We start from the raw sequence: 25,851 nt of genomic DNA on the forward strand, positions 1-25,851 counted from the left end.
TTATAATACAATATTAGACTACATCTTTGTAAATAAATGAACCTGTCAGGACTGGAATGAGAGCTGAGCCGGTTGCTGTAATTTGGTATCATCCCACTTATTTCACTTAGAGAAGCACTGGTCCCAAATGATGTAGATCTGGGCTTACAAGTATGATCTACTAGAGTCAACCAAAGCTCAAAACCAGCAGGTTTTAGATCATGACATAAGACAGTATGAAAGCACTGGATCAAGAACACTGGAGAAAGCTGTTAGAAAACTGATATATTAATCCAATCTAGATTGGTCATCTGATGTAAGCAAAGTGAAAACATATGTAAAAAAAAAAATCCACTGTTACAGTGTAAAATCACTTCCTTTGAAAAAAAGTCAAAGGATAGATTAGATTATTATTAGCATTACGACACTTCTCAGTTGCCCATCGTGAATTATTTCATTGCTTAAAATGTAACACTTTACTGGACTTATATTAATGTTACCTACATATTTATTCTGCGAAGCACAAAATTATCACTTCCAAATGTAGCGCAAAATCTGTGATGCTTACGCAGTGAATCCGTTGATCATATGAGCGTATTTCAAAATGACAAGATCTAACCAGCCACAGCGTCTCTTTCTGCCTGTAGTTACTCCCCATTCGTGGCCACGGGATTGTAAAAGATCTCCGATTTCCTAAAAGAAGGCAGAAAGAATGCTGATGGTATTTCACTGAAAAATAGCAGGAAAACAAAATCTAAACAAATATAGACAAATAGCAAGACAAATATAGTTCTTCAATTCCAAGGGTTTTTTTGTAGGAAGAAAAAAAATAAAGTTTTATTAGGAGGGGACTAAAGTGAAGAATAAAATCCTTGTACACAGGATTTTTGTATTTCAATCACTAGCATTTCCAAAATACTTATTTAATGACTATTTCATGTTCCAAGAAGACACTTTTCTTCCCTCTTTGTCTGATAGGAAGATTTCCTTGAAAATTCAGCCCCGTTTACAATTTAGTTTGTGTTTACTTCATCTACTCTTTTGGCGTCTATTTTTTTTTGGCAGGAGGTAAGACTGTAAACGCTTGGGACAAGATCAGTGCTTGTGCAGTGTCTTGGTCAGACTCCGTGACCATGCCCAGGGCTCCCAGGTTCTCCCACCATATGAGACTGCCAACTCTTCCCTTCTGGCAGTGTTTATAACGTGTTAAAAATGAAGGAGAAAGAAACTTTACACTCATGATTCATAAAACTAAAGGACATCACTGATTCATTTGAGCCATTAGAGAAAGGATTTTAGTGACTAAAACCTGAAATTAGATTCAGATCACTGGCCTGGAGATTGCTGTGTGTACAGCTCAATCAATACCCTGAGCTTTCTAGTTTCTTGATAATGAAAATACAATAGACAGTTTAAAAGAATCAAAATCTTTCCCCTTCTTTTTATTGATCAATTTGTGCATGACTGGCTGAAACACACACCACATTTATTCTATAAGTGACATGGAACACAGGCTGTTAAGCACAGAAGTTGTACCTTGTAATTTAAACTTTCCTGCAATGCACTGACTGTTCCAGTCTACGACAAACTCTTGCCACTGAAATGCACCTACGATATTACATAAAATGATGAAATCTGTTTTCACATCATGCATTACAACAGAACTGTGGTCACTGTCATATGACAACATCACACTGTTTCTCTCCTCTGAAGAAAAATACCCGAAGTTTGTAATGTAGTTCTATGCTCTCCATGAGTGTCACTGCTTGGCATTATTACTATGGTGCTTATTTATCGTTTGTATACCCTTACCCCATTCTATTGGCCTTATTTTTTGGCAACTGTAGACATTTCATTTTGCAACATTAAACCTACATTGATCTGCTCAGTGGGGAAGGCTCCAATTCCCACCCGAGTAGTATAAGCCTTCACCACACCATACACATCACCGACGTGCTGGGGAGGAACACCAAGCCCGGTGCACACACCGCCTATGGTGCAGTTCGACGAAGTCACGAAAGGATACGTGCCTGCCAGAAAAACACAACAGCACAACCCTGTCTCAGCAAGATAACAAAGAACAATTTTCCTTTATGAACTGAAAGGAGATTTTCACCTAAACTGAAATAGCAGCCAAAGTGCAGGGCAAATTCTTCCTACTACACGTCCTCATTTTGCTTTTAAGAGAACAAATGAAGCTGTTTTTCCCCAAATTGCTTCCTCCTGAATTGAATAATGTGTATTTAGATTTCTAAAGCTCCACAGAAATCCAGCCAAAATGAAGGATTTTTTTTTTCCACTCAAATAGCTGACATCCTAACAATTTCTATAAGCGTATTATTAGTGAGCAACACAAATAAGAAAATATACCACTTACACTTAAAGAGGTATCAAGTATATGTGATCTGTTCCAATGCGTAAGCTCTTCTGCCTTCATCCTTTGCAACTTTCACTGAGGATTGCCCATAAGGGGGAAATTTAAAACAATCTCAATCTGACTCACAGCAGGCACTGGATCTATTACAGCAGGAGTGTCAAACTCATTGTCACGGGGGGGCCACATCAGCCTCATGGTTGCCTTCAAGGGGCCGAATGTAATTTTAGGACTGTATAAATGTAACTACTGATGTGGCCTCCAGTGAAAATGAGTTTGACACCCCTGTATTACAGGATGCTGCTGCTGTGTAAAGCTTTTTCCACTGTCCTGTGTATCACAGAAAGTATTTCTGAGCATCCATGGACAGCCTGGTGTAAAGGTTACAGTCTGACATTCCTAGTGCTCCACGTGAGCAGCTCTGAGTATCTGTAGCACATTTTCCAAGTCTTAAGAAGTTATTCACGGTCTCTACACTGTGACTCTGGATTGGAGTATCTCTCCAGTTCTTCATTTCATCTTCATGGAGACCTCAGTGGTTTAATTAGACTTGTGGTAAGAGAGCAGAGGTCAGCTGAAGAGGTTTGGACTTACAGGTTGTCTGCACCAGCTTAATCCTCCCTCCCCTGCAGAGGAATTATCACAGCAGCGCTGCAATGGCTGCCTGGAATGTACAGCAATGAGCACACACATTTAGAAGTAATAAAGGCAAGAATATCTGGAGTGAAAATTTAACTCCACTGGAATAAGCTTCAGTTAAAAAAAAAAAAAAAAAAAGAAAATCAATATTTAAACCCTAAGCACTTTATCCTGTTAATGATACAATCTCTGGCTTACTGCGTTTTACCTTTGGGAGATCTCTTCCTATTAAAGACTATTTTGTTTCTCTATTTTCCTGCTGCTTGCAGAGCTGATAATAAACACAAATCAAAATAAAACTCTCTCTTAGGAGTTAAATTGAGTTTTGAATTTAACTTACCAAAGTCAATATCAAGTAATGCTGCATTGGCTCCTTCAACAAGAATCTTCTTCGGAGAGCCATGAAGAGCTTCATACATAAAATACACTCCATCGCGAACCATGGGTCTTATTTTTTCAGCATATCCCTGCAAATTTGAGTAGAAATGTCAGGCTCCCCTGACAACAGCTGGAAGTGGGGAACACCGTGTTCACTTTTGAAACATACAGATAGGCCTAACACATCACCTTTAATAACCATGTAGCTTAATACAATCATTAGCTTATATTCTATTGGAAGCAAATCTATGTATTGAACTACTCACATAAAACCCCATGATTTGTTATGGTATTAGAAAGCCATAATTTCTGTACCATTTCTGTTCAGAGATGCTGTGTACCTACCTCATTTCGTTGCTATAGTCTCTATATAGTGTGTCTGTAGTCTAGACACATGGACAGTGGGACTTATAAATAGAGGAAGCTCCAAAATTTTTAAAAAAGAATATATCTCACTACTCACAAATATTAAAAAATGTTTTTAAAGGAAGGGTATCTGCTCTGAACAAGTGACAAAACTTGAGAAAGTTAGGAGCATCCGCTTTTCCTACATATTCATGAAAGACAATGTTTTAGCAGTGGCTCTTCTGCATTCATTTATAAAAAGACATTATTCTTGTAATACCAGGATCTTGAAACACAGTGTTCACAAACAATTCTTCAGCAAGCATGGAAGTCTCTCAGACAGACTGGATCAGTCATGGCTGGAGACAGCTAACTGCAAGTGTCACCCTGTGTTCTCTTGGCTACGTTAACACAACACTTAGTTTATGTCAAAAAAGTAAAATATTATAGGAGAAACACATCATACACAAAATTGATTTTAATGGCCACAATAAGAGAACATTCTATTAAAAGGCATAGCTACTGCTTCTGAAACGGTTTTATAATAACAAAGATATGCATTTTTCATTCAAACTAATTAACTGGGTTAATAAGTAGCAGTTCTGGTAAACTTCATTTTTACTTTAATTAAAATGAATATTATTCTTCTATACTTTCCCTGAAACTGGATAAGTATTAAAAGTGATAAATCCTTACCTTCAGCTTTTTCAATTGCCCTTCTATATCTATTTCCAATGTGGGAAACATTGACTTGTATTGTTGTGCCAGATTTTTAAATCTGTAAAACATCAAAGTCATATCTATGAAGAACACTCTTTGAGCTTCATAGAACCTTTGGCAAGAACTCAGCTTATATTATACACAGTATATACTAAGAGCTATAGGGAGAAAACACCCAGAGCTCAGCCAGTGCATTTCCCAGTTTACAAAAATTACATTCTAAATGATGAGAAACTCTGAAGTACAGGAAAGAAACACACAACTTCTTTCCAGTTTTCTTCTCCTTCTAGACTACTTATATACAAAATTCAGACACATATTTAAAAACATCTTCTTAAAAGCAAATCTGGCAGCCAAAATGTATCACTCTTTCACATAATATTTAGAAATGAAAATAGTTGTACCTTGAAGAAAATTCATCAAAGTCAGAAAGCAGGTCACAAATTCGAAGGCCTGTTCGTGCAGCTTTGGAAGAATATGTTGGTCCAATCCCCTTCTTTGTTGTGCCAATACTAATTAAAAAGAAACCCCCCAAACATGTATCAATATATGAAAAAATAGGTTTTATGCTAAGTAATTTTGTTAAAGCTCTTCAATATACCATATACTGGGTACAAGAGCTGAGACAAAATAAAGATTAGAGTTCTACAATCATAAATATACAACAACTTCCATGCTTCAGTGGATTTGCATAAATGTTGCTAATATTCATACTATGCAGTAAAGCATTGAGCCTTGAGTCTGGCTGAGACAAGCTTAGTTGAAACCACGTGTGTATATACATTTATCATACAGTAATAATGGTTACTATATTATCCTGTGGTACTACTAGGTTCCTTACCACAAACAATAGGAAACAAACGTTGTTTTCGCAGTTGTAGCACTGTCTGGTCGTAAACGACAACCAGCTCTGTGAGTGATCAAACTGTTTCCTATGGCTTTGACATTATTCATACCACCTCTGTCCCTATGAATTGTTGCTGCAGCCTTTACTTTGATGAGAATAAAAAAATTGAAACTATTTCCCTACCTACATGCCTATTTCCATGAGCATTTTAGAAATACAGTAATTTTGAGATCTCTATTTGTATGGCAGGTTTGGCTGAAATTGTTCAATGGGTTCAAAAACTAACAGAGAAAAACAATGTTCATATAAACCTTTGTTCTTTCAGAAACCAGAATAATGAAGTATGAATAGTTACATACTGTACTAAAGTGGAAGATTAAAACAGAAACGACTATCTCCATGAAGTCTAAGTGAATATACAATAAATGACTACAAGTGTGGAACCCAATAATGTCAACTCTTCAGACCTGACTCAAAAGAGCATCACTATTCTGATATCAAACTGGATTAGAAACATCATTTTAATGGAAACTAATTTTGAGGATTTGGTAGGAATTTTCAAATGTCTCCATATGTTTCACAGAACTGGAAAATGGAAATATGTATGAATTCATACCCCGCCTTTTCACTAATACCTCAGAGTTGGTTCACTAACATAAGCAGGAGCAGAACAGAGTCACAGAATTAGTAACATCAGCAAAGCTCTTTAGAGATACATTGCATTTCTGTTTTCCAAAATTACACCAATTTTTCAAATTAGCTTAATTGTTAATTAAATGAAGGTGCTAAAAATATTTACTTTTTTCCTTCTTGTGCTTGACGTTGTACTTCCTGGAGCCCATCTACTGCCTGGTGAAAATCAAACACTGCAACAGAAAATCAAATGGACGTAGTGGGAGACCAAAGGAAAAAAAAAATATTCTTTAAATCACAGACATCTATAATGTCACGACAAAGTGCCTTTGTTATCATTGATAGTGCACAGGCCTTCTCATGTGAAAACAGAGCAAGTTACTCCTTAAATATTGTGAAACATGTAAAACATCACTCTTCAGCAATCCAAATTCCATTATTATGTTTCAGACACACAACATAAAGAAGCCGTATTAGATCAAATACATGACTACTCTGTGGAGTAATAATGTAGTTTAGCGCCATGAGCTAAGCCATCATTTGTGAGATTTTTCCCCCAATCATCCCTTACCTATATGTGCTCTATCTGATATAATCAGTCTTTTCTCCCAATCTTTTAAACCTGTCAGAAGACATAAGGAAAAATAGGATTTCAGCTGCACTGATTGGTCAGACTTTTAGATTTGCTTTTAGTTTTCCTACATCTTTCTTCTAGTTTATATAACTTTTTGTTAAGAAGACTGTAGAAAAAAATGGATAAAATATACAATAAGTGAACAGCAAATATCAGCAATGCTTTTGTTTACAAACTTTTCTCATTTTCTACTTTTTCATTTTGGTATGGACAAAGACACTCAGCACTTCTTAATGCCAAAATGCTGTGGCTTACACATGATTCTTATCTTAAGGAACAATTTTTGTGTAACACTATACAGCAAACCACAAACTTCATTTGTGCCTCAGAAAATAGAGAATTTATATACATAGAATCATAAAACAATTCAAGATGTAAGGGACCTTAGAAGACCATCTGTCTCAATGCAGAACAGAGTTCACACTTGGGCACAGAAAAGGGAACACAGAAACTCTGGGTTAATTCATCTCAGTTTGAGGTCAAAGGGAGCTTTGCCACACATTTTAGGATTTTATTTTCTATCTAACATAGCATCAACTGCCATAAAACTTCCTGAAAACCCATGAAAAAATGGCTTTAGAAAAACCTGTCTGAAGACCACAACACTATTCAACATTTTAAATACTGTTTTCCTCATTATTTAAAATCCAGAATGTCATTGCACTGAGTATTTATGGTCAGAAATAAAGGCTTAAACAAACCCTCAACCTGGCTGGCACCATAAAGAAAGGTTAAAAATTACTCAATACAAACCTTTCTTTTCATTCTTTTCAGCTTCTTCAAACAGGCCTGGTAAATGTATAACGACTCCATTACCTTTGGGAACATAAATGATTTGTTTTAAAGCAAGAAATTAAATACTCATTCTTAGGAAGTAAGGCATTAAACGCTTGTCTGAAATTTTACTTAAAAAGTAAGACTAAGTTGGCCAGGTTTCTCATTAAGTGACCTTGAAAACTTTTGGGATAAATCCTGATTTTGAGTGGGCAGCTACAAGCCTGCTCAACTCAGAAAAACCAGAGCTTGCTTGTCTCTGAGGCAGGTGGATTCTTGTCTTGGTCTGTCGTGGACTTTGCACCTTGACTTCAGCCTCAGTTTTTCACTGGTAAAAGCAAAAAGAAGTCTGTGGCCTTACAACACTGACAAGTCTGTGTGACAGTATTTAAGTTTTCTGCAATATTCATGTATTTGTTTTAAACTCAGCTCAAACTATGCTGTAACACATCAGCAATGCCTTCGCCCTGCTTTTGAGCTACAATATAGAATTGTGGAGGATTAGTGATGTAGTGGGCTGGAAACAGCTGCTGCTTCCTTCTTGGGAACATCAGAAATATCTGCGAGAGTCTGTCTCAGCCTAAATTTAGGATAACTTAAGTTACAGTCTTTAACTGACAAGGGAGTAAATTGGAAAGCAAGACAGTACACCATATTTAGCAGAGAGAGAAAAAGTGTGTTTCATGTATTTCAATCATCCATTCAGAAATTATCAAACGGAACAAAACTGAAAATCCACGACTCACTAAAACTTACACTCATTTCTTGTACATTCTGTATACATTTTTTCTGTCAGAATAATAATTTTGGACAAGTAAAAGGCTTAAATGTGCCTATCACTAAAATGAGTTTAATGTTCAGTAAGGAATGCATGCTCTTTATGATGCCATCTGCACTGAATATCTTTAGAGTGAAATATAACATCACCTGAAACAGCTGGTAATATGAACAAAAAGACTGGATGATAACCTTCCAAACGGATCCCTGTATCCTGAGGTCTATTCTAGAAATTAAGTAAATAGATGCCAGAGACAACATATAATTTATTTAGCCTAAGTGCTGGGGTTTGTGCCCTCAAATAAGAGCATATATATTTCTGAAAGTATAAAAGGAACGTGCAAATAGAGAATGGAATCCAAACTTGTACCATCGAGAAAGAGTAACATGATAGAAAGAGTGGGGTCTTGCTTTCAGTTTTCTAGTAGCAGAAACTAAACTGACACTGAAAGCAGAGTAACTCTTCATGTTAAAGCAGCAACGAAATAGAAGTCAAATAGCTGAACCTAAAGCAAATCCAACTGACAGTCACCTATATGTTTTAATTTGCTTGCTGCTATAAGATATGGTTGCAGCTACCCACCACATAATGTTGTTTTATTTAATAAGTTCCAAAATCATCTTACCAATAAATGAAATCGCCTTTGGATTAATGATGCCACTAGGAAATAGGTGAAAATCATATTCTTTCCCGTCTACAACCACGGTATGGCCTGCATTATTTCCACCCTATAATAAAAAGAAACACCACAAGATTAATGGCCTTATACTACCAATCTCAACTCTCAGCAGATGATTTGACAAGATCATCTTTTTTTATTTACACATTCGTGTCTTAGGTCATTGCTTTCTCCACCCTACAGTTTCTTGAGCTGCTGTAGGCTTGTAAAAAGGGCAGAAAGATACCACGGAGTCCAGGCAGAATTGAGGCAGAGCAAGAATAAACGGAGGAGTCCTGGCAGAACCTTGAAGAGAACTGAAGGTCTCTGGGAACAAAACTGGATTGAAGTGCCACCCATGGAGTCCCGTCTCTGGCATACCCACACAAGCCCATCCTTTTTGGGCATCGTCTGTGCATGGCCATTTCTTTGGGCTTAAGCCTACAATGCCCAATATTTCCCCTTGAACAGAAGCTCTTCCCGCCTGCCCACCCGCAACCAGTCCCTGCATCTCTGGGGGTACCAGATGGAAGGTCTGTACAGAGTTGGGAGCATGTCTGGTCTTTGCAGCTTCACAGAATCTCCCTGTCAAGGGATGACCTTCCCAGTTAAGACCACCACCATTTGGTGGAGTCTGCTACTACTCAAACCTTACCCAACCATCTACCAGACCTGACAATGGGAGCTGGTATTTTCCTCAAGAAACTGATTTTTCGCAAACAGCGTTAAAAGAGAGCGATGAGACAACACACAAACTTGGAAAGAGGTAAATCAAGGTTATCAGTTGATTTGAACAGAAACACTAAAGTGTTTTAAAAATTAAAGGTCCAGTTTTCTTAACAGGCTTAATGTTTGTTGCTGTTCTGTCATGATGAAACTTTTTCTCCTGACTACTTGTCTGATACGGTGCTGCAGGCCTTCCATTTTCCAAAACAATTATAAATCTTTGTGGATTTCATATGAGGTCTGAATGACATAGAAGTATCTTGAATGAGGACATCTGCGGAAGGCAAACTGAGACTTGTCACTGATAATTTGCAAATAATGAAGAACGTTGGCTGAATGAGTGGAGATGTTGTATGGAGACTCTGAGAAACGACAATCATTTATAAAAATTAATAATATAACACAGGTCTTTCCAGAGTTTCATTTACTCCTCTGCCTATTTGTTTGCATGTAATATACAGGAAAATGGCAACTTAAATTTCTTTCAAAGTGTGAATATATGCTGAAACACAACATTAAGAAAATAAAAGCTACAGGATATAAAAAATTTCTAAGTTTTTTTTAAGCAGTGGGATGGAGAAAAACATTAAAAATATGCCTTTAAATATAACAATAGTAATTGTCACATTTTTGAAGATGTGAACTCAACAATGAAGCTTAAACAGATAACCTGCTAAGCGAGAGCCCAGTAGGAATTGTAACAGAAAAACTGGTGCATGCACAAATTTCATTTGATTTAGCAAACTGCTGGGTAGCTCATCCTTGGGCTATGAAGGACTCCCAAGTGTCTTGATAATGCAGAGTTATTACTTGTCCAGACAATCCTGAAGAAAACAGGACCATCCCTGGGTATTTAGCTTGCCTCCCAGATATAAGAAGCCAGTTGTAGGAACCCAGATCTAGTTAAAGGTACTGAACTACCTAGCAGGCTAATAAATCATGCAGGAGACTCCTTTACATGATATTTAAGAGGTCTGAGACTGGATGGATTGCACGGGTTGAAACATTAGTTTATTTTACTATAGTGGTCTCAGGCTTAAGAAAGAGGCTAATAATTTCTGAGACAATCAGCTTTGCTGTCCTGCTCGCCTGTAGGCGACAGCAAGACAGAAACTTTAAAAGAATGAATTCCATCATTTAAGCCCAATTTAATCTCTACTACAAACAACAACTTTCACATTTCCTGAGAAAATGGGGAACCAGGCTCATTCAAAAGTATTTGTTTTCACGAATACCATAGTTACATTCCACTTTTCTTAATCAACATGAACAAATGAAATCAGGTTTTAGGACTCACAATCTGAGATAATAGCACTCCCAAATTATAGTCAGAAGTGTTTTCTGATATCCAAAATTTTAGAAGGTGGGATATACCAATATGAGAATTTTTATGAAAAATAGTTTACGGTTTTGGAATTTTTCCTGAACTACTGATACCCAGACAAATGCTGTTTCTCTCTTTAGCAAATGCTTAAAAAGGGATTTAGTCAATCAGCTGTGAAAGCTGGCATACATAGAAGAAAATGCTGAAGTGCAGGAACATCAGCAGATACGATACATCTTTTAATTGTCAAAATATCTGAATCCACTTTCAGTCCCTCTGGATAGACAATATAAACCAAGAATTCAGTGACAAACCTTATAAAACAGCACTTCTCTAAATCTAAAGCTAGTGTTGACAGCTCTGGAACTGTTTTTGTGCACTGCTCACATTGGTCTGCATTTCCTAAACAAGTGTCTTCCGAGTATATTTTTCCAGCTCAATTAATTACACTTTTACAAATACAATTGAAGTGGTAGCAGAGCACTGAATTGCCCATCACACATGATCTAACTTGCAAAATGTACTGCTGATCTGAAGAGATACTTTTTATTTATTATCTGGTCATCTCAGTAATTTCTCATGTTCAGTTTCATAGATATTCACAGAATCACAGAATGTTAGGGATTGGAAGGCACCTCGAAAGATCATCCAGTCCAATCCCCCTGCCAGGGCAGGAACACCTAGGTGAGGTTACACAGGAGGCGTCCAGGCGGGTTTTGAATGTCTCCAGAGAAGGAGAATCCACAACCTCCCTGGGCAGCCTGTTCCAGTGTTCCATCACCCTCACTGAGAAGTTTCTTCTCACATTTAAGTGGAACCTCTTGTGTTCCAGCTTGAACCCATTACCCCTTGTCTTACTGTTGGTTGTCACCGAGAAGAGCCTGGCTCCATCCTCGTGACACCCACCCTTTATATATTTATAAACATTGATGAGGTCTCCCCTCAGTCTCCTCTTCTCCAAGCTAAAGAGACCCAGCTCCCTCAGCCTTTCCTCATAAGGGAGATGCTCCACTCCCTTCATCATCTTTGTGGCTCTGCGCTGGACTCTCTCCAGCAGTTCCCTGTCCTTCTGGAACTGAGGGGCCCAGAACTGGACACAATATTCCAGATGAGGTCTCACCAGGGCAGAGTAGAGGGGAAGGAGAACCTCTCTCGACCTACTAACCACCCCCCTTCTAACACACCCCAGGATGCCATTGGCCTTCTTGGCCACAAGGGCCCAGTGCTGGCTCATGGTCATCCTGCTGTCCACCAGGACCCCCAGGTCCCTTTCCCCTACACTGCTCTCTAATAGGTCATTCCCCAACCTGTACTGGAACCTGGGGTTGTTCCTGCCCAGATGCAAGACTCTACATTTTCCCTTGTTATATTTCATTAAATTTTTCCCCGCCCAACTCTCCAGCCTGTCCAGGTCTCGCTGGATGGCAGCACAGCCCTCTGGCGTGTCAGCCACTCCTCCCAGCTTGGTGTCATCAGCAAACTTGCTGATAGTACACTCAATTCCCTCATCCAAGTCATTGATGAATATATTGAACAGTATTGGTCCCAGAACTGACCCTTGAGGCACTCCACTCGATAAAGGCCTCCAACCAGAGTCTACCCCATTGACCACAACTCTCTGGCTTCTCTCCTTCAGCCAGTTTGCAGTCCACCTCACTACCTGATCATCCAGTCCACACTTCCTCAGTTTTGCCGTGAGGATGCTGTGGGAGATGGTGTCAAATGCTTTGCTGAAGTCAAGGTAGACCACATCCACTGCTCTGCCATCGTCAATCCACCTTGTTACGTCTTCATAAAAGGCTATGAGGTTGGTCAAACACGACTTCCCCGTGGTGAAGCCATGCTGACTGTCCCTGATGACCCTCTTATCCTTGATATGTCTTAAGATGGCACCAAGGATAAGGTGTTCCATCACTTTCCCAGGGATGGAGGTGAGGCTGACCGGTCTATAGTTGCCCGGGTCCTCCTCCTTGCCCTTTTTGAAGACCGGAGTGACATTTGCTTTCCTCCAGTTCTGTTATTCTATTAATAACAGCATATTGGCAGTCAAATAGCCCAGATATTAAAGGTATCTACTCCTTTTCTAATTTAACTTGAGTTATAAGAGTCCATATAGGGTCTGTACAAGCCATTTATTTCGCTAATAAAGTATAAAAGCTTGCATGGGCTTAATCTGGAGATTACACAAATCAAGGGTGCAGAGAAATACCCGGTACACCACAGCCATGTAAGCTCCCTTCTTTTCCCTCAAATGGTATTTCATTAAAGCGATGTCAGCACTAACACACCTAGTGACAGTATTCTCTGGACCCTCGGGATGCTTCTACTCAGACCAAGAAATCTTCGGTCTCTCTGCTTGGCCCTGCATAATGAGCTTCCATTTAATATCCAGACCCAGCACACAGAACCTCTGCTATGCACCACTGATCTCACCTGAATTTTATTTGTCTTTCATCATTAGCAGTTTCCTAGGTCTTTAGAGACCATATCTGCCTCCTTTTGTGGTTCTTCAAAAACTTCTCCGACAAAGGTAATGTTCTTACTGATTAATGACTGATGCCACTCTGGCATCATCTGTATTGCAAAAGGACAGTATGACCAGAAATAAAAACTAGCATTCACTTGTGAAATCTGGGCAGCCTGGGCTTCCCACTGAACTCCTCCAGAGTGGAACGTTCTGTTCCCAAGAAGGAACCATTAGGTGAGCTCCTGAAGCTCCGAAAGGCTAAGAGTGTAACTGGGATGGCAGCAGCACCTTGAACATCAGCATCCAGTTCAACCTGAAACCTGCAGTGATTCCAATACGTTCAGCAGCACCTGTGTGCCTTCTGTTAGGCCACTTTAATCTCCAGTGACTCTATTAAAACTATAGAAAATGCAGGAAAACTACCAGGTACAGGTGTTTGGGGCTATCAGTTACAGCAAACTGCAGCAATGAAGTGCGACTTGAGAACTAGAAAGTATTAAGCATGCCAAAGACAACATGATAAATCCCTTAGCACAGCAATAAAAAGACCTAGATATCATTTAGGAAACTCATCTCTAGAGAACACAGAAAATTCTTTTTGAGTGTGCAGCCACAGCTGCCGATCTTTGTATCAGCTATGTTAAAGTTTCAGAGCAGAAAAATGCTTGTTTCTAACAGTATTTGGTGGATGTTAAAGTCCTCCACATTTAAATCAGGCACCTAGGAAAAAATAACTTTCGCTTAAGTCATTCATAGCCTGCAGTCGAAAATTAGTATTCAGCCTCTTGGAAGTACCTGCATTGCCTAACAAATCAGTTTTTATTATCTTTGAAAGTGCTAGAAGTTGAGACTCTATAACAGCATTCAATATGTATAACTTCAATATATTTTGCCTAAGGCATGCTTTATTACCTGTAGCACTGCAAGCTATACCTCCTTTCTTCTAAAATCCAGCAGACTATGAGCAACATGGTTTAAATTCAACAAGCTAAGATGCCTGTCATTCCAGGTTGGAAAACAATTTAGTTAGTTAATGGAAATAGTTGCAACATGACATTTTCAAGAGTTAAACAGCAGGAAACATACTAGGCATTATTTTCGGAGCAGAGTTATCCTATATGGTGAGGTTTTTTGTTTGTAGAGGGTTTTTTTTGGTTTTTTCCCCCAATTATTTTTAAAGAACGCTTATGCTGGACACAAATAAAAATGGGATTTTTTTCCGAAATATTTTAATCTATATTTTCAGACTTCTAATAATCAAAGTGTTAAGTTGCATGCTGTCCCAGTACCAGAAGGAGCTAAAGGAACTTAAGCTGCCTCATAAAACATCCAAATTTTTTTAAAGTCCATTATTTAAAAGGAAAATACTTTTCAAAGTTTTTCATGTGCTGACATATTTGTGATACTGGATTCTTCCACTGAAGTGATGTACTTTGATTACTGTTCTAGAAGATGTGAACACAAGCACTGCATCAATAAACTAAACTGAGAAGCTATTCCATTTTACCACTGTTAACAACTGTATGCTTGTATAAATACTACCTTTCAGGGAATTAATAATTATTATGAAGAGGTTGGCAGAGAATAACACGTAGTCTTTATCTTGTTAGTAGAACTTAGACAAAAGATGAAGAAACAAATCCACCTTCCAAAGTGCTCAGCCATTTCAAGGCTGATTTTTTTTTTTTAAATCATCCATTCTCTGCAGTTGAAACATCCCAAGGTAGAAGCAGAATTTCTATTCAGAGCAGCACTGAAGCTGTTCAGTACCTGCAGCAGGAACCCTATGAAACATGTTTGAATAGGAATGAAGTGTGTCCTGATGCTCAGAGGTGTTTCTGCCTGCTCTTGCCAGCCAGGCAGTGCATGATGCTGCATTCTGCACATGTGGGAAGAGCGTTTCCAGATACTCTGGTTTCTGCTGGTTAGCATATCCTTCATCTGCTCAGTGCTCCCCACAATGCCCTAAAACAACTTGATTAACAAACTAGATTGATATAAAAATCAGCAGAGCACATATGAAATGCCTTAGAACCTGATGATAGTTTTAAACTAGAACTAGAGGATGAACACACAGCAGGTATGTCTCTGGTGTGGCCCACAGGGATCAGTTCTCACCCTCTTCTTGTTAGCAATGTTAATCAATGCAACGAGGAAAAAATAAATCAACTATTATTTGAGCAGGGTACCAGCAGCATGCAGCAGTCTGAGTTCCTTGGCCAATTGGTATAAACAGTGAATGTATAATTTTTCATGAGCAGGTCTGGAATAAATAAAAGGACAGGCCAAACTTTGGATGGGAGGTATCTATGTGGAGGTTTTTGAACACAGCTTTGGTACCAGCTGATATGCCTAATACAAGCCTTGCATGTATAAATGGGAATATCAAGTAGGAGGAGATTGTATTACCTCTCCTTTTCGCCATGGTGCAACTGCTACTAGAATATTGTGTCCTTGGTACTCAGACAAGATTACAAAATGACCCCGTCTGGCATTATAATCTAAGAATTTATAATCTAGGAATTGCAATAACAGCTACAAACCAGCAGTTTGGGAAGTCCACATCTGAAAACAAATGCTATGATTCCTGTTCACCTCTTTTCATTCTAAGCATCTCAGCTCTACAAATTCCATCCACCAATGAAGCAAAACATTTTCTGAAATTCAACTGCATCTGCAGGCCAAATACCTCTCATCATACTATGAAACAGACTATAAAATACTTCAGTTTTCTTACCTGGATGGAGCAATTTTCTTTCTCTTAATTTACACCATTGCAAATGAGTGTAGAACATCATTGGCTTAAAAAAAAAATCCAACACACAGACAAATGCAATGCATTAAGTGCTTTGAACACTCAGACCTCTAGACACAGTGGCACAAAATCACCTGTGTGTGAAAGCTTTTGTCAGACGACTGGGAGTGCTGTACATTCTGGTTGGGAGGTGCTGCCTTTAGTGCTTGTTATAGTTTCCTTTACTGCAAGTTTTTTCTTGCTAATTTTTCCAGTTAAACTGTTAGCTGATAGCAACCCAACTCAGTTCCAGGGAGTGGATCACAATTTTTTTTTTTTTTTAACCCCAAGCCATTACAAAGAGCTGGGTTAGGGAATAATCAGAAGTACGCTTAGACCAGAACGACTGAGAGAGCGGTGAATTTTAAAGCTACAGTGGTGACAAGGAGCTGGAGTGAGTTGCAAGTATTTATCTCCTGACACCAGTTATCATCAGCCAAATCTAGCTTGGCTTGCTCTTCTTCCCAAAGAATACGTTTGCAATAACAGTTTCGAGTAAGACCAACTCTGTGCAGAACTGCTGTGTCCGATTCCTGCATCTGCTCAAGTGTGTTCCTGCTTTACCCCTTCTCACTGCCTCATAGAATGAACAAAAAATCACAGGATCCCACCTTCCCCATTCAAATAGTGATCTCTTCAGAAACTCCTTAATTCCCATGGAAGGAGACCTAAAGCCTAATGAACTAATTAGTATGATTATAGACACAAACAATAGAGAAGAACTGAGCAAAACTTTTGACCTTTTAAAGAAATATATAAAATAATTATAGTACAAATATCCAAACCTGAAGCTTTTATCATATTTTGCAGTAATAATGTAGTATTTTTCCTTTACTGCAAAGAAAAAGTGACTCTAAATTATATTCATACCTTGGTCTTCTCAAGTATCTGAAAAACGCAACTGGAAAAGACAGGTCTAATTCAACTCAGGTTTAAACAGCAATCACTGTAGGCAAACTAGACACTTAAACTCCAGTTATCTTCTCTCAAACAGAATTTAAAGTTTTGTCAAACCATGTCAAAACAATCTGCTACAACAGACCAGTGCAAAAAACCCCCACACAACTCCAGCAGAAGATGAAAATAACGAATTCAAGGTAAATTGATAGAAAATGCTATAGTGGCAAAAGCATTCCGACTAATGTTAGCAGAATCCTAAAATAAAGGAAATAAAATATGGAAAAACCTAGACATGTCTGCTCATCTTCAGTCCTCTCTTCTGAAGAGGTGTAGTCATGTCCCTGTGGGAAGTAATATGATCCAAGGATATGAACATAACTTTTCTTATAACTGTAAACAAGTAACAACAGCTAGTGAGTTACGACAGGAATGAAACAGAACAGATGTCGTTTCAGCTTAATTTTCAGTTGCTTTCTTTTGATGCTTGTACAGGATAATAAATTTATCAGGCTTTATAAAGGGGATTGAAAATTAAGCTTGCTTTCTTATGGAGATTTGGAAACTTTAAACCTGACCTTCTCATACAGTATTTATAATCCTGGTGCTCCTGAGATGATCTCGCTGATGGCCAGAGGAGAGGCTAGTTTAAAATAGCAATGTCACCAAGTTGTTCTAAAGCCTAAAATGATACTGTGTAGCATGTAAGTATTGTATCAGCAAAATGAACAGTAAAATTTTGATAAAATATCCGACAAGTTAAAGATTGCAACAAAAAGTTCCAATTTTGACAGGGTGCAATTCTTTATTGTAGCTAAGGAAACCAGTGTCCACACTTAAAGAATCTTCTCCTGTGTTAAGCAGCAAAATAAAAGCTAGTTGCTTTTCTGCAGGGAATCTTGCAAAAAAATTACTTAGAAAGTAATATGCCTGTATGAATGTACATGTGCGTGCAACTGGGATTATCAACCTTCCCAAACATTAGAGAAATCAAAACCCACAGTCCTGCAGTCACTGCTCACTCATGACTCCAAGGTCATCAATCTCTGCACTGAAAATCGTCAAGCACTAAATCATTAGGAGATTAAAGTCTTTACATGATACTTTATCCTGTAGGGAGAAATTATACTAAATATCAGGGTTAGGTCTCACTGAAATGAGAATAACATGATCCACACACACAGAGAAAAACAGTAGCCAACGAGCCCCTGTAACTTCATGCAATCATCACATAAAACTGCCCTAATTTAATCCCTGTTGCAAACAGTTCCAGCAGCCCATGATCAATAGGGACAGTCACAACAACGTGTGGCTGCTTCGCCTGACCACGTCAGCAGCACAACAGGGGAATAAAGGAAACCGCCCTGTCTCGCACCTAAACCACTGAGAAAAATTTGTTCTCCTGCAGTTCTATCACATTTGGTTTTTATTTTCCAGTCACTTGCCCACAGTAGATTCCTTTGCATTCTTCAAAGTACCATTTCTAATATATATGGTATGTACTTTGCATTCATGAAAACACTAGAAAAATGAAATAAGGAAACTGGCAATAACATACAACAGTTATTTGTATGGTAAGTGTTGGGCAAATCCTTTATCCCCTTCCCAGATTGTTCTGTCATGTTGCAATGGTCTCTCAAACCCAAACCATTGCTAAGCTTTTCCTGCTGGTTAGCCCCTCTAAATCTTATTTGCTAACATCCACTACATCAAGAAAACTAGAGACTCAACACCCTTGGGGTATAACTTGGTTAAATCTCTACAGTCCAAATAACTGTGAACTACTCAACCATTAAAGACCTTAACAGCAAGTTTTTCTGGCACCTTTTCCAACTTCCTCAGCTTTTCTTCAACAATAACTTTTATCTGTCTCAAAAGATCAGATGATCCCTCTCTAAAACCAAAGCAGTTCCTAACTTAAAAGCATATTGACTTGGATAGAGGAAACATTTTTAAAAGTGACTGCATACTTAGTGAAAAATAAAAGCACATTAATAGGAGAAGCTAAAGAAACCTAGTAACAGCTCTTCTTACTGCAACCACATTCTTACAATTTGGTGTTGTTTCTTCAACACCAGCTCTTGAAGGGAATGCTGGTAACATCAGGCAGATTGTTTCCAGGCTTCCAGATGCCAGAAGTGTCACAGGTCTGACACATCCAGCACTGGCACAGGCAGCACTAGAACAGCAGTGCCAAATGAAGGCTTGAAAGAAATCTTAAAAAACTGTCTTGGACTAGTCCCTGCTGCTGAATCGTTGTCACTGGTTTCAGTACGAAGTGAAGGAAAGATACTCATTTCTGCTCCAACTGTTTTACCAATCTATTCAGTAACTGAGATCAAACCGACTGCAGGTAATGATTATTATCACAGGGGCTCTACTAGTTTACTAGCAACATTTTCCGTATCTTTCACACTGAGCTTTTGGAAATCTTTTCTCTTTCCTCTCCTTCAAACTTTTAATCAAATTGTTTAACGGCACTTTCCTCCAATGCTTGTGGATATTTTTTTGAAAAACAATTTCTTGCACAAGAAAACTTGACCAGGAAAGGCAGAATTGTTTAATCTCCATTACTACAGGAATTCCTAGACATTCTTGGCACACACTTGTATTATAAAAGAGCAAATATCTCATCAGTAATTAAACATTATCAGCAAAGATGCACAATACTTCTCCTGCCATTTATGCCAACACATGCTATTTGCTTTTCCATTTGCACTCATGCAGAACTGCACAGTACACACGCTCACTGAAAAATTATTATTACAAGTGTATCTTGCATAGTCTCGGCTAGAACTGTGTGACCACCAGCTGTCCTCAGTTAACTGTGAACTTACTCCAGCAGTGGTATATACAACTCTTCGGGAATAGATCTGGTTTAAGTGGTGTCTTTGGAGGCACATCACCCCGGCAGCTGTGACAGCTGACTGTTGGGTCATGCTCTAAACCACATCTGTGGAAAATTATCTACATAAATACAGGTAGGCAAAAACAACCACAAACCGTAGTTTTTAAGGCAACTGTACAACAACATGTGAGGTGAAGTGCAAAACAGACAGCTGGATTGGGAGCAGCCACTAAGATATCACAATCTGAAGTCACATTTTGAACAATGCCAAACTTCTCTTCTTCAGTACATGCATCCATATTACTTAAACTTACATTAGGACCTCTTGTTCTATGACAACATGGTAAGAGGCTGGGGAAAAAAGTCAACTTCCTTCTTTACGTCTGATGTTCTCTCAGCTAGAAGCTTTACACAAGTGCACAAACCCGGTTCTTAAAAAAAACCCAAAACAATCAAAATGAAACATTTGCAGCGGAACTCTTTGATTGTATCCTTCTGTAAAAACATCCCAGAGATCAAGCGTTGCACAGCATAATGGGACAGTTCTATGCCCCAGGAGGCCACAATAAGAAATACATCAGCCTCTATCGTTCTGCTTCTGAATGCCTTTGCTTGCTGAAAGAGCAATTTAGAGGAAAAATGTTCTTGATGTTCTCCATTAATAACCCAAACTTAGATAAACCTACTCAGTTCCTTAACAGCCCTAAACTGCCTGTTATTATTAATCTATTCAGAAATAGATTTTCTGGTTGTTTATATGAGTATGTGTGCCTGTGTATCTGGTATTTTAATGAAAGCAGCCAGTGAAAAGTTTTGCTCAAGCATCATTTACGAGATTATCCAGAGATCTTTCACTCTTATTGAAACATCCCATTTCAAGAAGAATGCTTCAAGTATATGGGTGAAACGAAATCAATTACTTCAAGTAAACTAATATTTCATATTTAAATTATGTCACATATTTCAGTGTTGCTAATGTGAAAAATTAAGTGAATTATGGTGTGTACCTAATTTGTTTTGACTTAGACTGTAAGTACTGAGAAAGACTGAAACAACACGATCACCAAACTGAGATTTTTCAATTCCTGTGAAATTAAATCCTGAAAGCTCAGGAATATCAAATAATCTGGGCTTTTAATGCACAATTTTCTTTATTTAACATATTTTGAAGCCTCCATTGTGCCGGTGAAGGACTTATTTGCCTGCTTGCCTTTCTTTCCAGTATCCCAGGAAATATTACTTCGTTTCCTCTGTAGCAATCTGGTTGTCACAGATGTTTCTCATGAAATCAACACACTAAAAATACTTGAGAAACATTTAATGAAAATTATTTCCTTTCACAGAAATATTAGGAAACTACTATTTTGAGAAAGCTCTTCAAACTCCAATTCAGCCCAGGATTTAAACTCCTATTCAAAAGGGTGGGGAAAAAAACCCCCACAACACCTTTTTTAAAACATTAGTTCAAAGAATATCCTGCCATGATGAAGGATTAATGTAGCTGAGACATTGTTTTAAAAGACATAAACATCCCCCTTTCAGACATTCATTTTCTAGCTTTTCCTACTTCCATGTCGCTGAGGACTAAAACAAGCTGTTGAACACCATTTCCATCAATGTCTCAGAAAATGGAGTGGACAGGACATCAGGAAATAACCTTGTCAATCTAAACAACAAAAAAATCCTGATGGAGCTTTTTCTGGTATTTTGGCTAAAATCTCTTAAGAAGCAAGCCATTCAGCATTTCTTTTTAAAGCAATCTGTTCTAATACTCAAGTGCTATTGCACTGAGAAAGTTTTTCTTAGTTTCTAGGAGGAATGTGACACAAGCAAGATTCTGGTGCAAACGCTGGGGTTTTTCATGGCAATACACAGCGTTAATGAATTCCCCCTCAAACTGATTACACCTGTAAGTTAATGACCTAGCATTTTCACTCAGAGAAATCAACATTTCAAACAGAGGCAAAAAAAAAGAAATCATACACCGTTACCTACTTGCATGACTGGCTTTGAAACTATAAAATATTAAATTACTACGATGGCATCTTTTTTAAAAAGCATCCTCAAAGTTACCAGATACATAAAGCCCCTACTTAAATACTAACAAAACGCCCCACTTCTCACTTAAGTTGTATAATTTTTGCTACTCAGAAGTAAATCATTATTCATATTTTCTCCTTCAAATGTTTCATATTCTCCCCTAAACTCTAATCCTGAAGACCATTAAATCAGCATATTAGTAATCCTATTGTAGTCTCATATACACAGTGTGTATGTGTATCTGTGAACACTTTTCTGAATAGAGTCCAGAGTGACTCTAGATCCACTCTCAGGCTATGGAAAGATGATCTAAATGTGCCCGACACCATATTAAACCATCAAAGCCATCTCGTCTGTTGTTAACACACTAACCCTTCCGACACGCTCATGCACGCAGAGTCCTGTATCCTTCAAAGGGTATTCTGAGCCTGCACCTGGGGCCATGCTTTGCAAATTAGTTCTTCGGATGGACAGCAAATCCATCTTGGAAAAGGCCTCAGGGCATCCCTCAGAAGTTGGTCTAAAAAGAACTAATATGATTTCTTGCAGTAGTAACAGTAAACCCATGAGAAAGCACTGATTGTGGCCTATATAAAATGCTCCTCCTCAGCTAAAAGCTAAATCTTGTTTTCTCAAAGCAGTTATGAGACCTGTGTTTAAGTTCCTAGCAACAGCTTATTGGGGGTGGGGGAAGGAGAGGGAGAAGATGAAAAAGTAACTATAGTCTTAATAATAGATATTCATTAGCTAACTTGTGCATGGAAACTTCCCCCAAGGTGATTTGAGATCCTGTGAGTTTAATGTCCCAATTGAAAATACTTCCTCTGTCTTCTAAATATTTAACTCTCATGACAACATTTATTTACACAATATACTTAATGACACAAACATACTTGGATTTATCATTTCAGATTCAAGGATATCTGTAGCTTTTCAGTAGCTATCATGCATTTCAAAGCAGAATAAATTTTATGGTACATACCAAGTGAGCTGAACTAAGCTGACTACTTATTAATGTGGGCACACAGTTTACAGGGACAACTGAACAGATTCTCAGTTGTATTCATCTAGTATGTTCATAATTAATGTTTGAAAGCAGTTCTTTTAAAAGCTATTGCTATTATTTGGGATCACTTTTGTGTCTAATTTGGTTTGTACTAGGCAAAGAGTTTTAAGAGTCCTTGCATTATATTCAATTCAAAAATACATATAAGCAAAGATATGTAAAATGTTCCCTGTTTTCATCAAACTGTTTAAATCTTGTATTTTTACATAACTTGTTTTTTTTCCATTTTACTCACACCCCACTTTAAAATATTTATTGTAATAAACTTCCAGGCGTTTTGCAGGGAACACAACCCGCCTATCCAAAAAAAATCCCCTGCAACAAAACTTAGAAAAACTCATGACGTTTATTATCAGCCGGTCTTCATGCCGCTTCATCACATTTCTCTTCCCGGCGAACCAACAAGCCCGGAGACCCTGCAGCCGCCTTGCAGGCAGCGGTACAGCCGTGCAAGCAGCCGACCCCACGCCAGGCCCCGGGGCTTCGCTTCTCAACAGAACCCAGCGCCGGGAAGCGCCGGGAAGCGCCGGGAAGCGCCGGGAAGCGCCGGGAAGCGCCGGAGCGCAGCCGGTTCCCCGCGGGCAGCGGCCCCGCAGCGCTGCCCCGCCCCAGGCAGACGGTCCCGGTCCCCGTCCCCGTCCCCCCCGCCCCCTCGGGATCTTGTGTCGCTTATCGTGAAGGGTCAGCTATTTATATTTATAGTTCGGGGCTTTTTCTTTCCGACTGGCATTTCGAGGAGCAGCCGGGGAGAGTAGGGGGGGCTTGGGGGGGGGTACATGGCTGCCCGCCGGGGTACGTTCGCGTCCCCCCACTTGCTGCGGGAGAGGGGACGGGGAGAAGGGATAAGGAGCGGGGAGAGGAGGAAGAAAACCCGCAGGAACGGCAGAAGATAAAGGCGGGCAGGCGGAGGGAAACGGGGCTAGAGGGGAGAAAGGGGAGAGCAGCACGGGAGAGAAAGAGGGGACCCGCAAGGGAAGGAGGGCGCCGGGCTGAGGGGAGCGGGGGGTAAAGCGGGGGCCGAGGAGAGCACGAAACGCAGGGCAGGGGACCGGCGGGCAGAGCCGGCCCGGCACCCACCTGGCACCGGCACACAACGTCCGACTCGGTGGCCAGCAGGTCGACCACCTTGCCTTTACCTTCGTCCCCCCACTGCGCCCCCAGCACCACCGTCACTTTGTTACCGCCCGGCTCGCTGCGCGCCCGCTTGACCCCGCCGCCGCCGGGGTGGCTGCTGCGGTCGTTGGACGCTCGGGTGCCCGACATGGTGGGTGGGAGGGTGGCTACAGCTAGAGCTGGAGCCGCCGCCTCGCTGTGCCGAGCCCAACCTCCACCCGCTGCCTGCGCCGCGCCGCCGGCCTTTAACGGCGCCGCCACCGCCCGCCCCGCGCGGCGCGCTGACGTGAGGGTCCGGCTGCCCCGCCGGCCGCGCCGCCGGCCCGCCCGGCAGCGCCGGCCCCGCGTCCGCCCGGCAGCGCGCACACACGCGCAGTCTCCGCACGCACCGACCTCCGAGGCACAGCGGCTGTGGCACTGCGGGGCACGCGTGTGACAGGGGCTCGTCTGAGGCAGCCGGGCCTGTGGCACAGACAGACAGACAGACAGACGTTTGGGTGGGTCATGCGGGGTTGCGTCATGCGAGGCACACTCATGCAAGGGTCTGAGGCACATGGCTCAGTGACACAGACATAACACGCGGGTCTGAGGCGTGTGGCTGTCGCGGTGGTCTGAGCCCCACGGGGCCATGTCTCGGGGACATAGAGATACGTGCCATCCTGAGGTGCGTGACTGTCACTGCGACGCACGAGCGGTGCTGAGGTGTATGTGACAATGCCACAATGAGACAGACCCACGAGCTGGTGTTACGCACAGGGGCTTCGTCGCTGTGAGACACACACACAGTCCTGTGGCACCCGAGCCCGTGTCGCTGACGGACAGACAGACACTGGCCTGAGACACAGGGGCCGCTGTCACCACAAGAGAGACATTGCTATGGGGCATGTGGGACGGTGGCGTCAGACACAGAGAGCTGCACATGCACAGTGGCCTAACACACGCAAACGTGCACTCAGAGGGAGAAGGGCAGGCGCACAAGCTGCTCTGGCACACACAGATCATGAGACACAAACACCCACCCGCTGGCTCAAGAATTACGGGCAGGCGCACTTGCGTTTGACAGACACGCTAGCCTAAAATACATATGACTGTTGTTACTTGCCTGGCACAGACCCCGCTGACAGGCACATACATACCCTGTCCTGGTGGCCTGAGACACCCGAGACTGTTTTGGCGAGGCACACATGCACACCCACACATACCCTCACACACTGACCTGTAAAAACACAGGACTGTCACTGCAACGCAAACAAGCGAGGCATGTGGAGCTGTGTCACAGGGAGAGATTTATGTGCCCGCTTCCCTGCTGCAACAGGCGAACAGACAGTGCCTGGCACCCATAACCCCCTCCCCGTGCACGAGCTGTACGCTACGCTTGACTTCTGTAATGCACATCCTTTAGCTCCAGACATGTGGCACCACGTCCTTAAAAAAGCAATTTGGAAAGTGTAAGCTTACAGACTAGTCTGAGGCCCATGGAGCTGCATTAGTATGAGATGTGTATATATATATTTATATGCACGTACATGTCCGTGCACATGTGCACGCACAGAAGCAAAGCACCAGCAGAAAATACCAGGTTGCAGCTTCAGACAGGAGGAGCTGCACCAGCCAATGCATGCGTGTGATTCCCACCGAAAGAACAGAAACTCAGCATTTTCAAGTGATACATTCCTTCTCTTACATGGTGGCTTGGATGAGATGCCATGATATACGCGAGATCACACAAACATGTTGTGAATGCAGGGGCGAAAATGCAGAAATGTGCTCACACAATCTGTTACTCTGCTATAAGGATGGAAAGAAAGTACTGGAAT

At 40.5% G+C, this 25,851-nt stretch overlaps 1 protein-coding gene across 1 annotated transcript in view; it reads right to left on the bottom strand.

Annotated features, from left to right (window-relative positions):
* The window catches only part of ADSS1 (adenylosuccinate synthase 1), a 30,300-nt gene extending 6,026 nt beyond the window's left edge, over positions 1 to 24,274 (bottom strand). Inside the window, exons 1-10 of the mRNA XM_065635606.1 lie at positions 23,999 to 24,274; positions 8,727 to 8,829; positions 7,303 to 7,365; positions 6,487 to 6,537; positions 6,082 to 6,148; positions 4,840 to 4,947; positions 4,412 to 4,493; positions 3,333 to 3,459; positions 1,855 to 2,009; positions 548 to 672 (exon numbers count right to left, since the gene is read on the bottom strand). Coding sequence (XP_065491678.1) covers positions 548 to 672; positions 1,855 to 2,009; positions 3,333 to 3,459; positions 4,412 to 4,493; positions 4,840 to 4,947; positions 6,082 to 6,148; positions 6,487 to 6,537; positions 7,303 to 7,365; positions 8,727 to 8,829; positions 23,999 to 24,184 — 1,067 coding nt within the window. The 5' untranslated portion in view covers positions 24,185 to 24,274. The remainder of the gene's footprint in view (positions 1 to 547; positions 673 to 1,854; positions 2,010 to 3,332; positions 3,460 to 4,411; positions 4,494 to 4,839; positions 4,948 to 6,081; positions 6,149 to 6,486; positions 6,538 to 7,302; positions 7,366 to 8,726; positions 8,830 to 23,998) is intronic.
* Positions 24,275 to 25,851: the final 1,577 nt, after the last annotated feature.

The sequence above is a fragment of the Caloenas nicobarica genome, chromosome 5 (genome assembly GCF_036013445.1).
Source record: "Caloenas nicobarica isolate bCalNic1 chromosome 5, bCalNic1.hap1, whole genome shotgun sequence".
Lineage (NCBI taxonomy): Eukaryota > Metazoa > Chordata > Aves > Columbiformes > Columbidae > Caloenas > Caloenas nicobarica.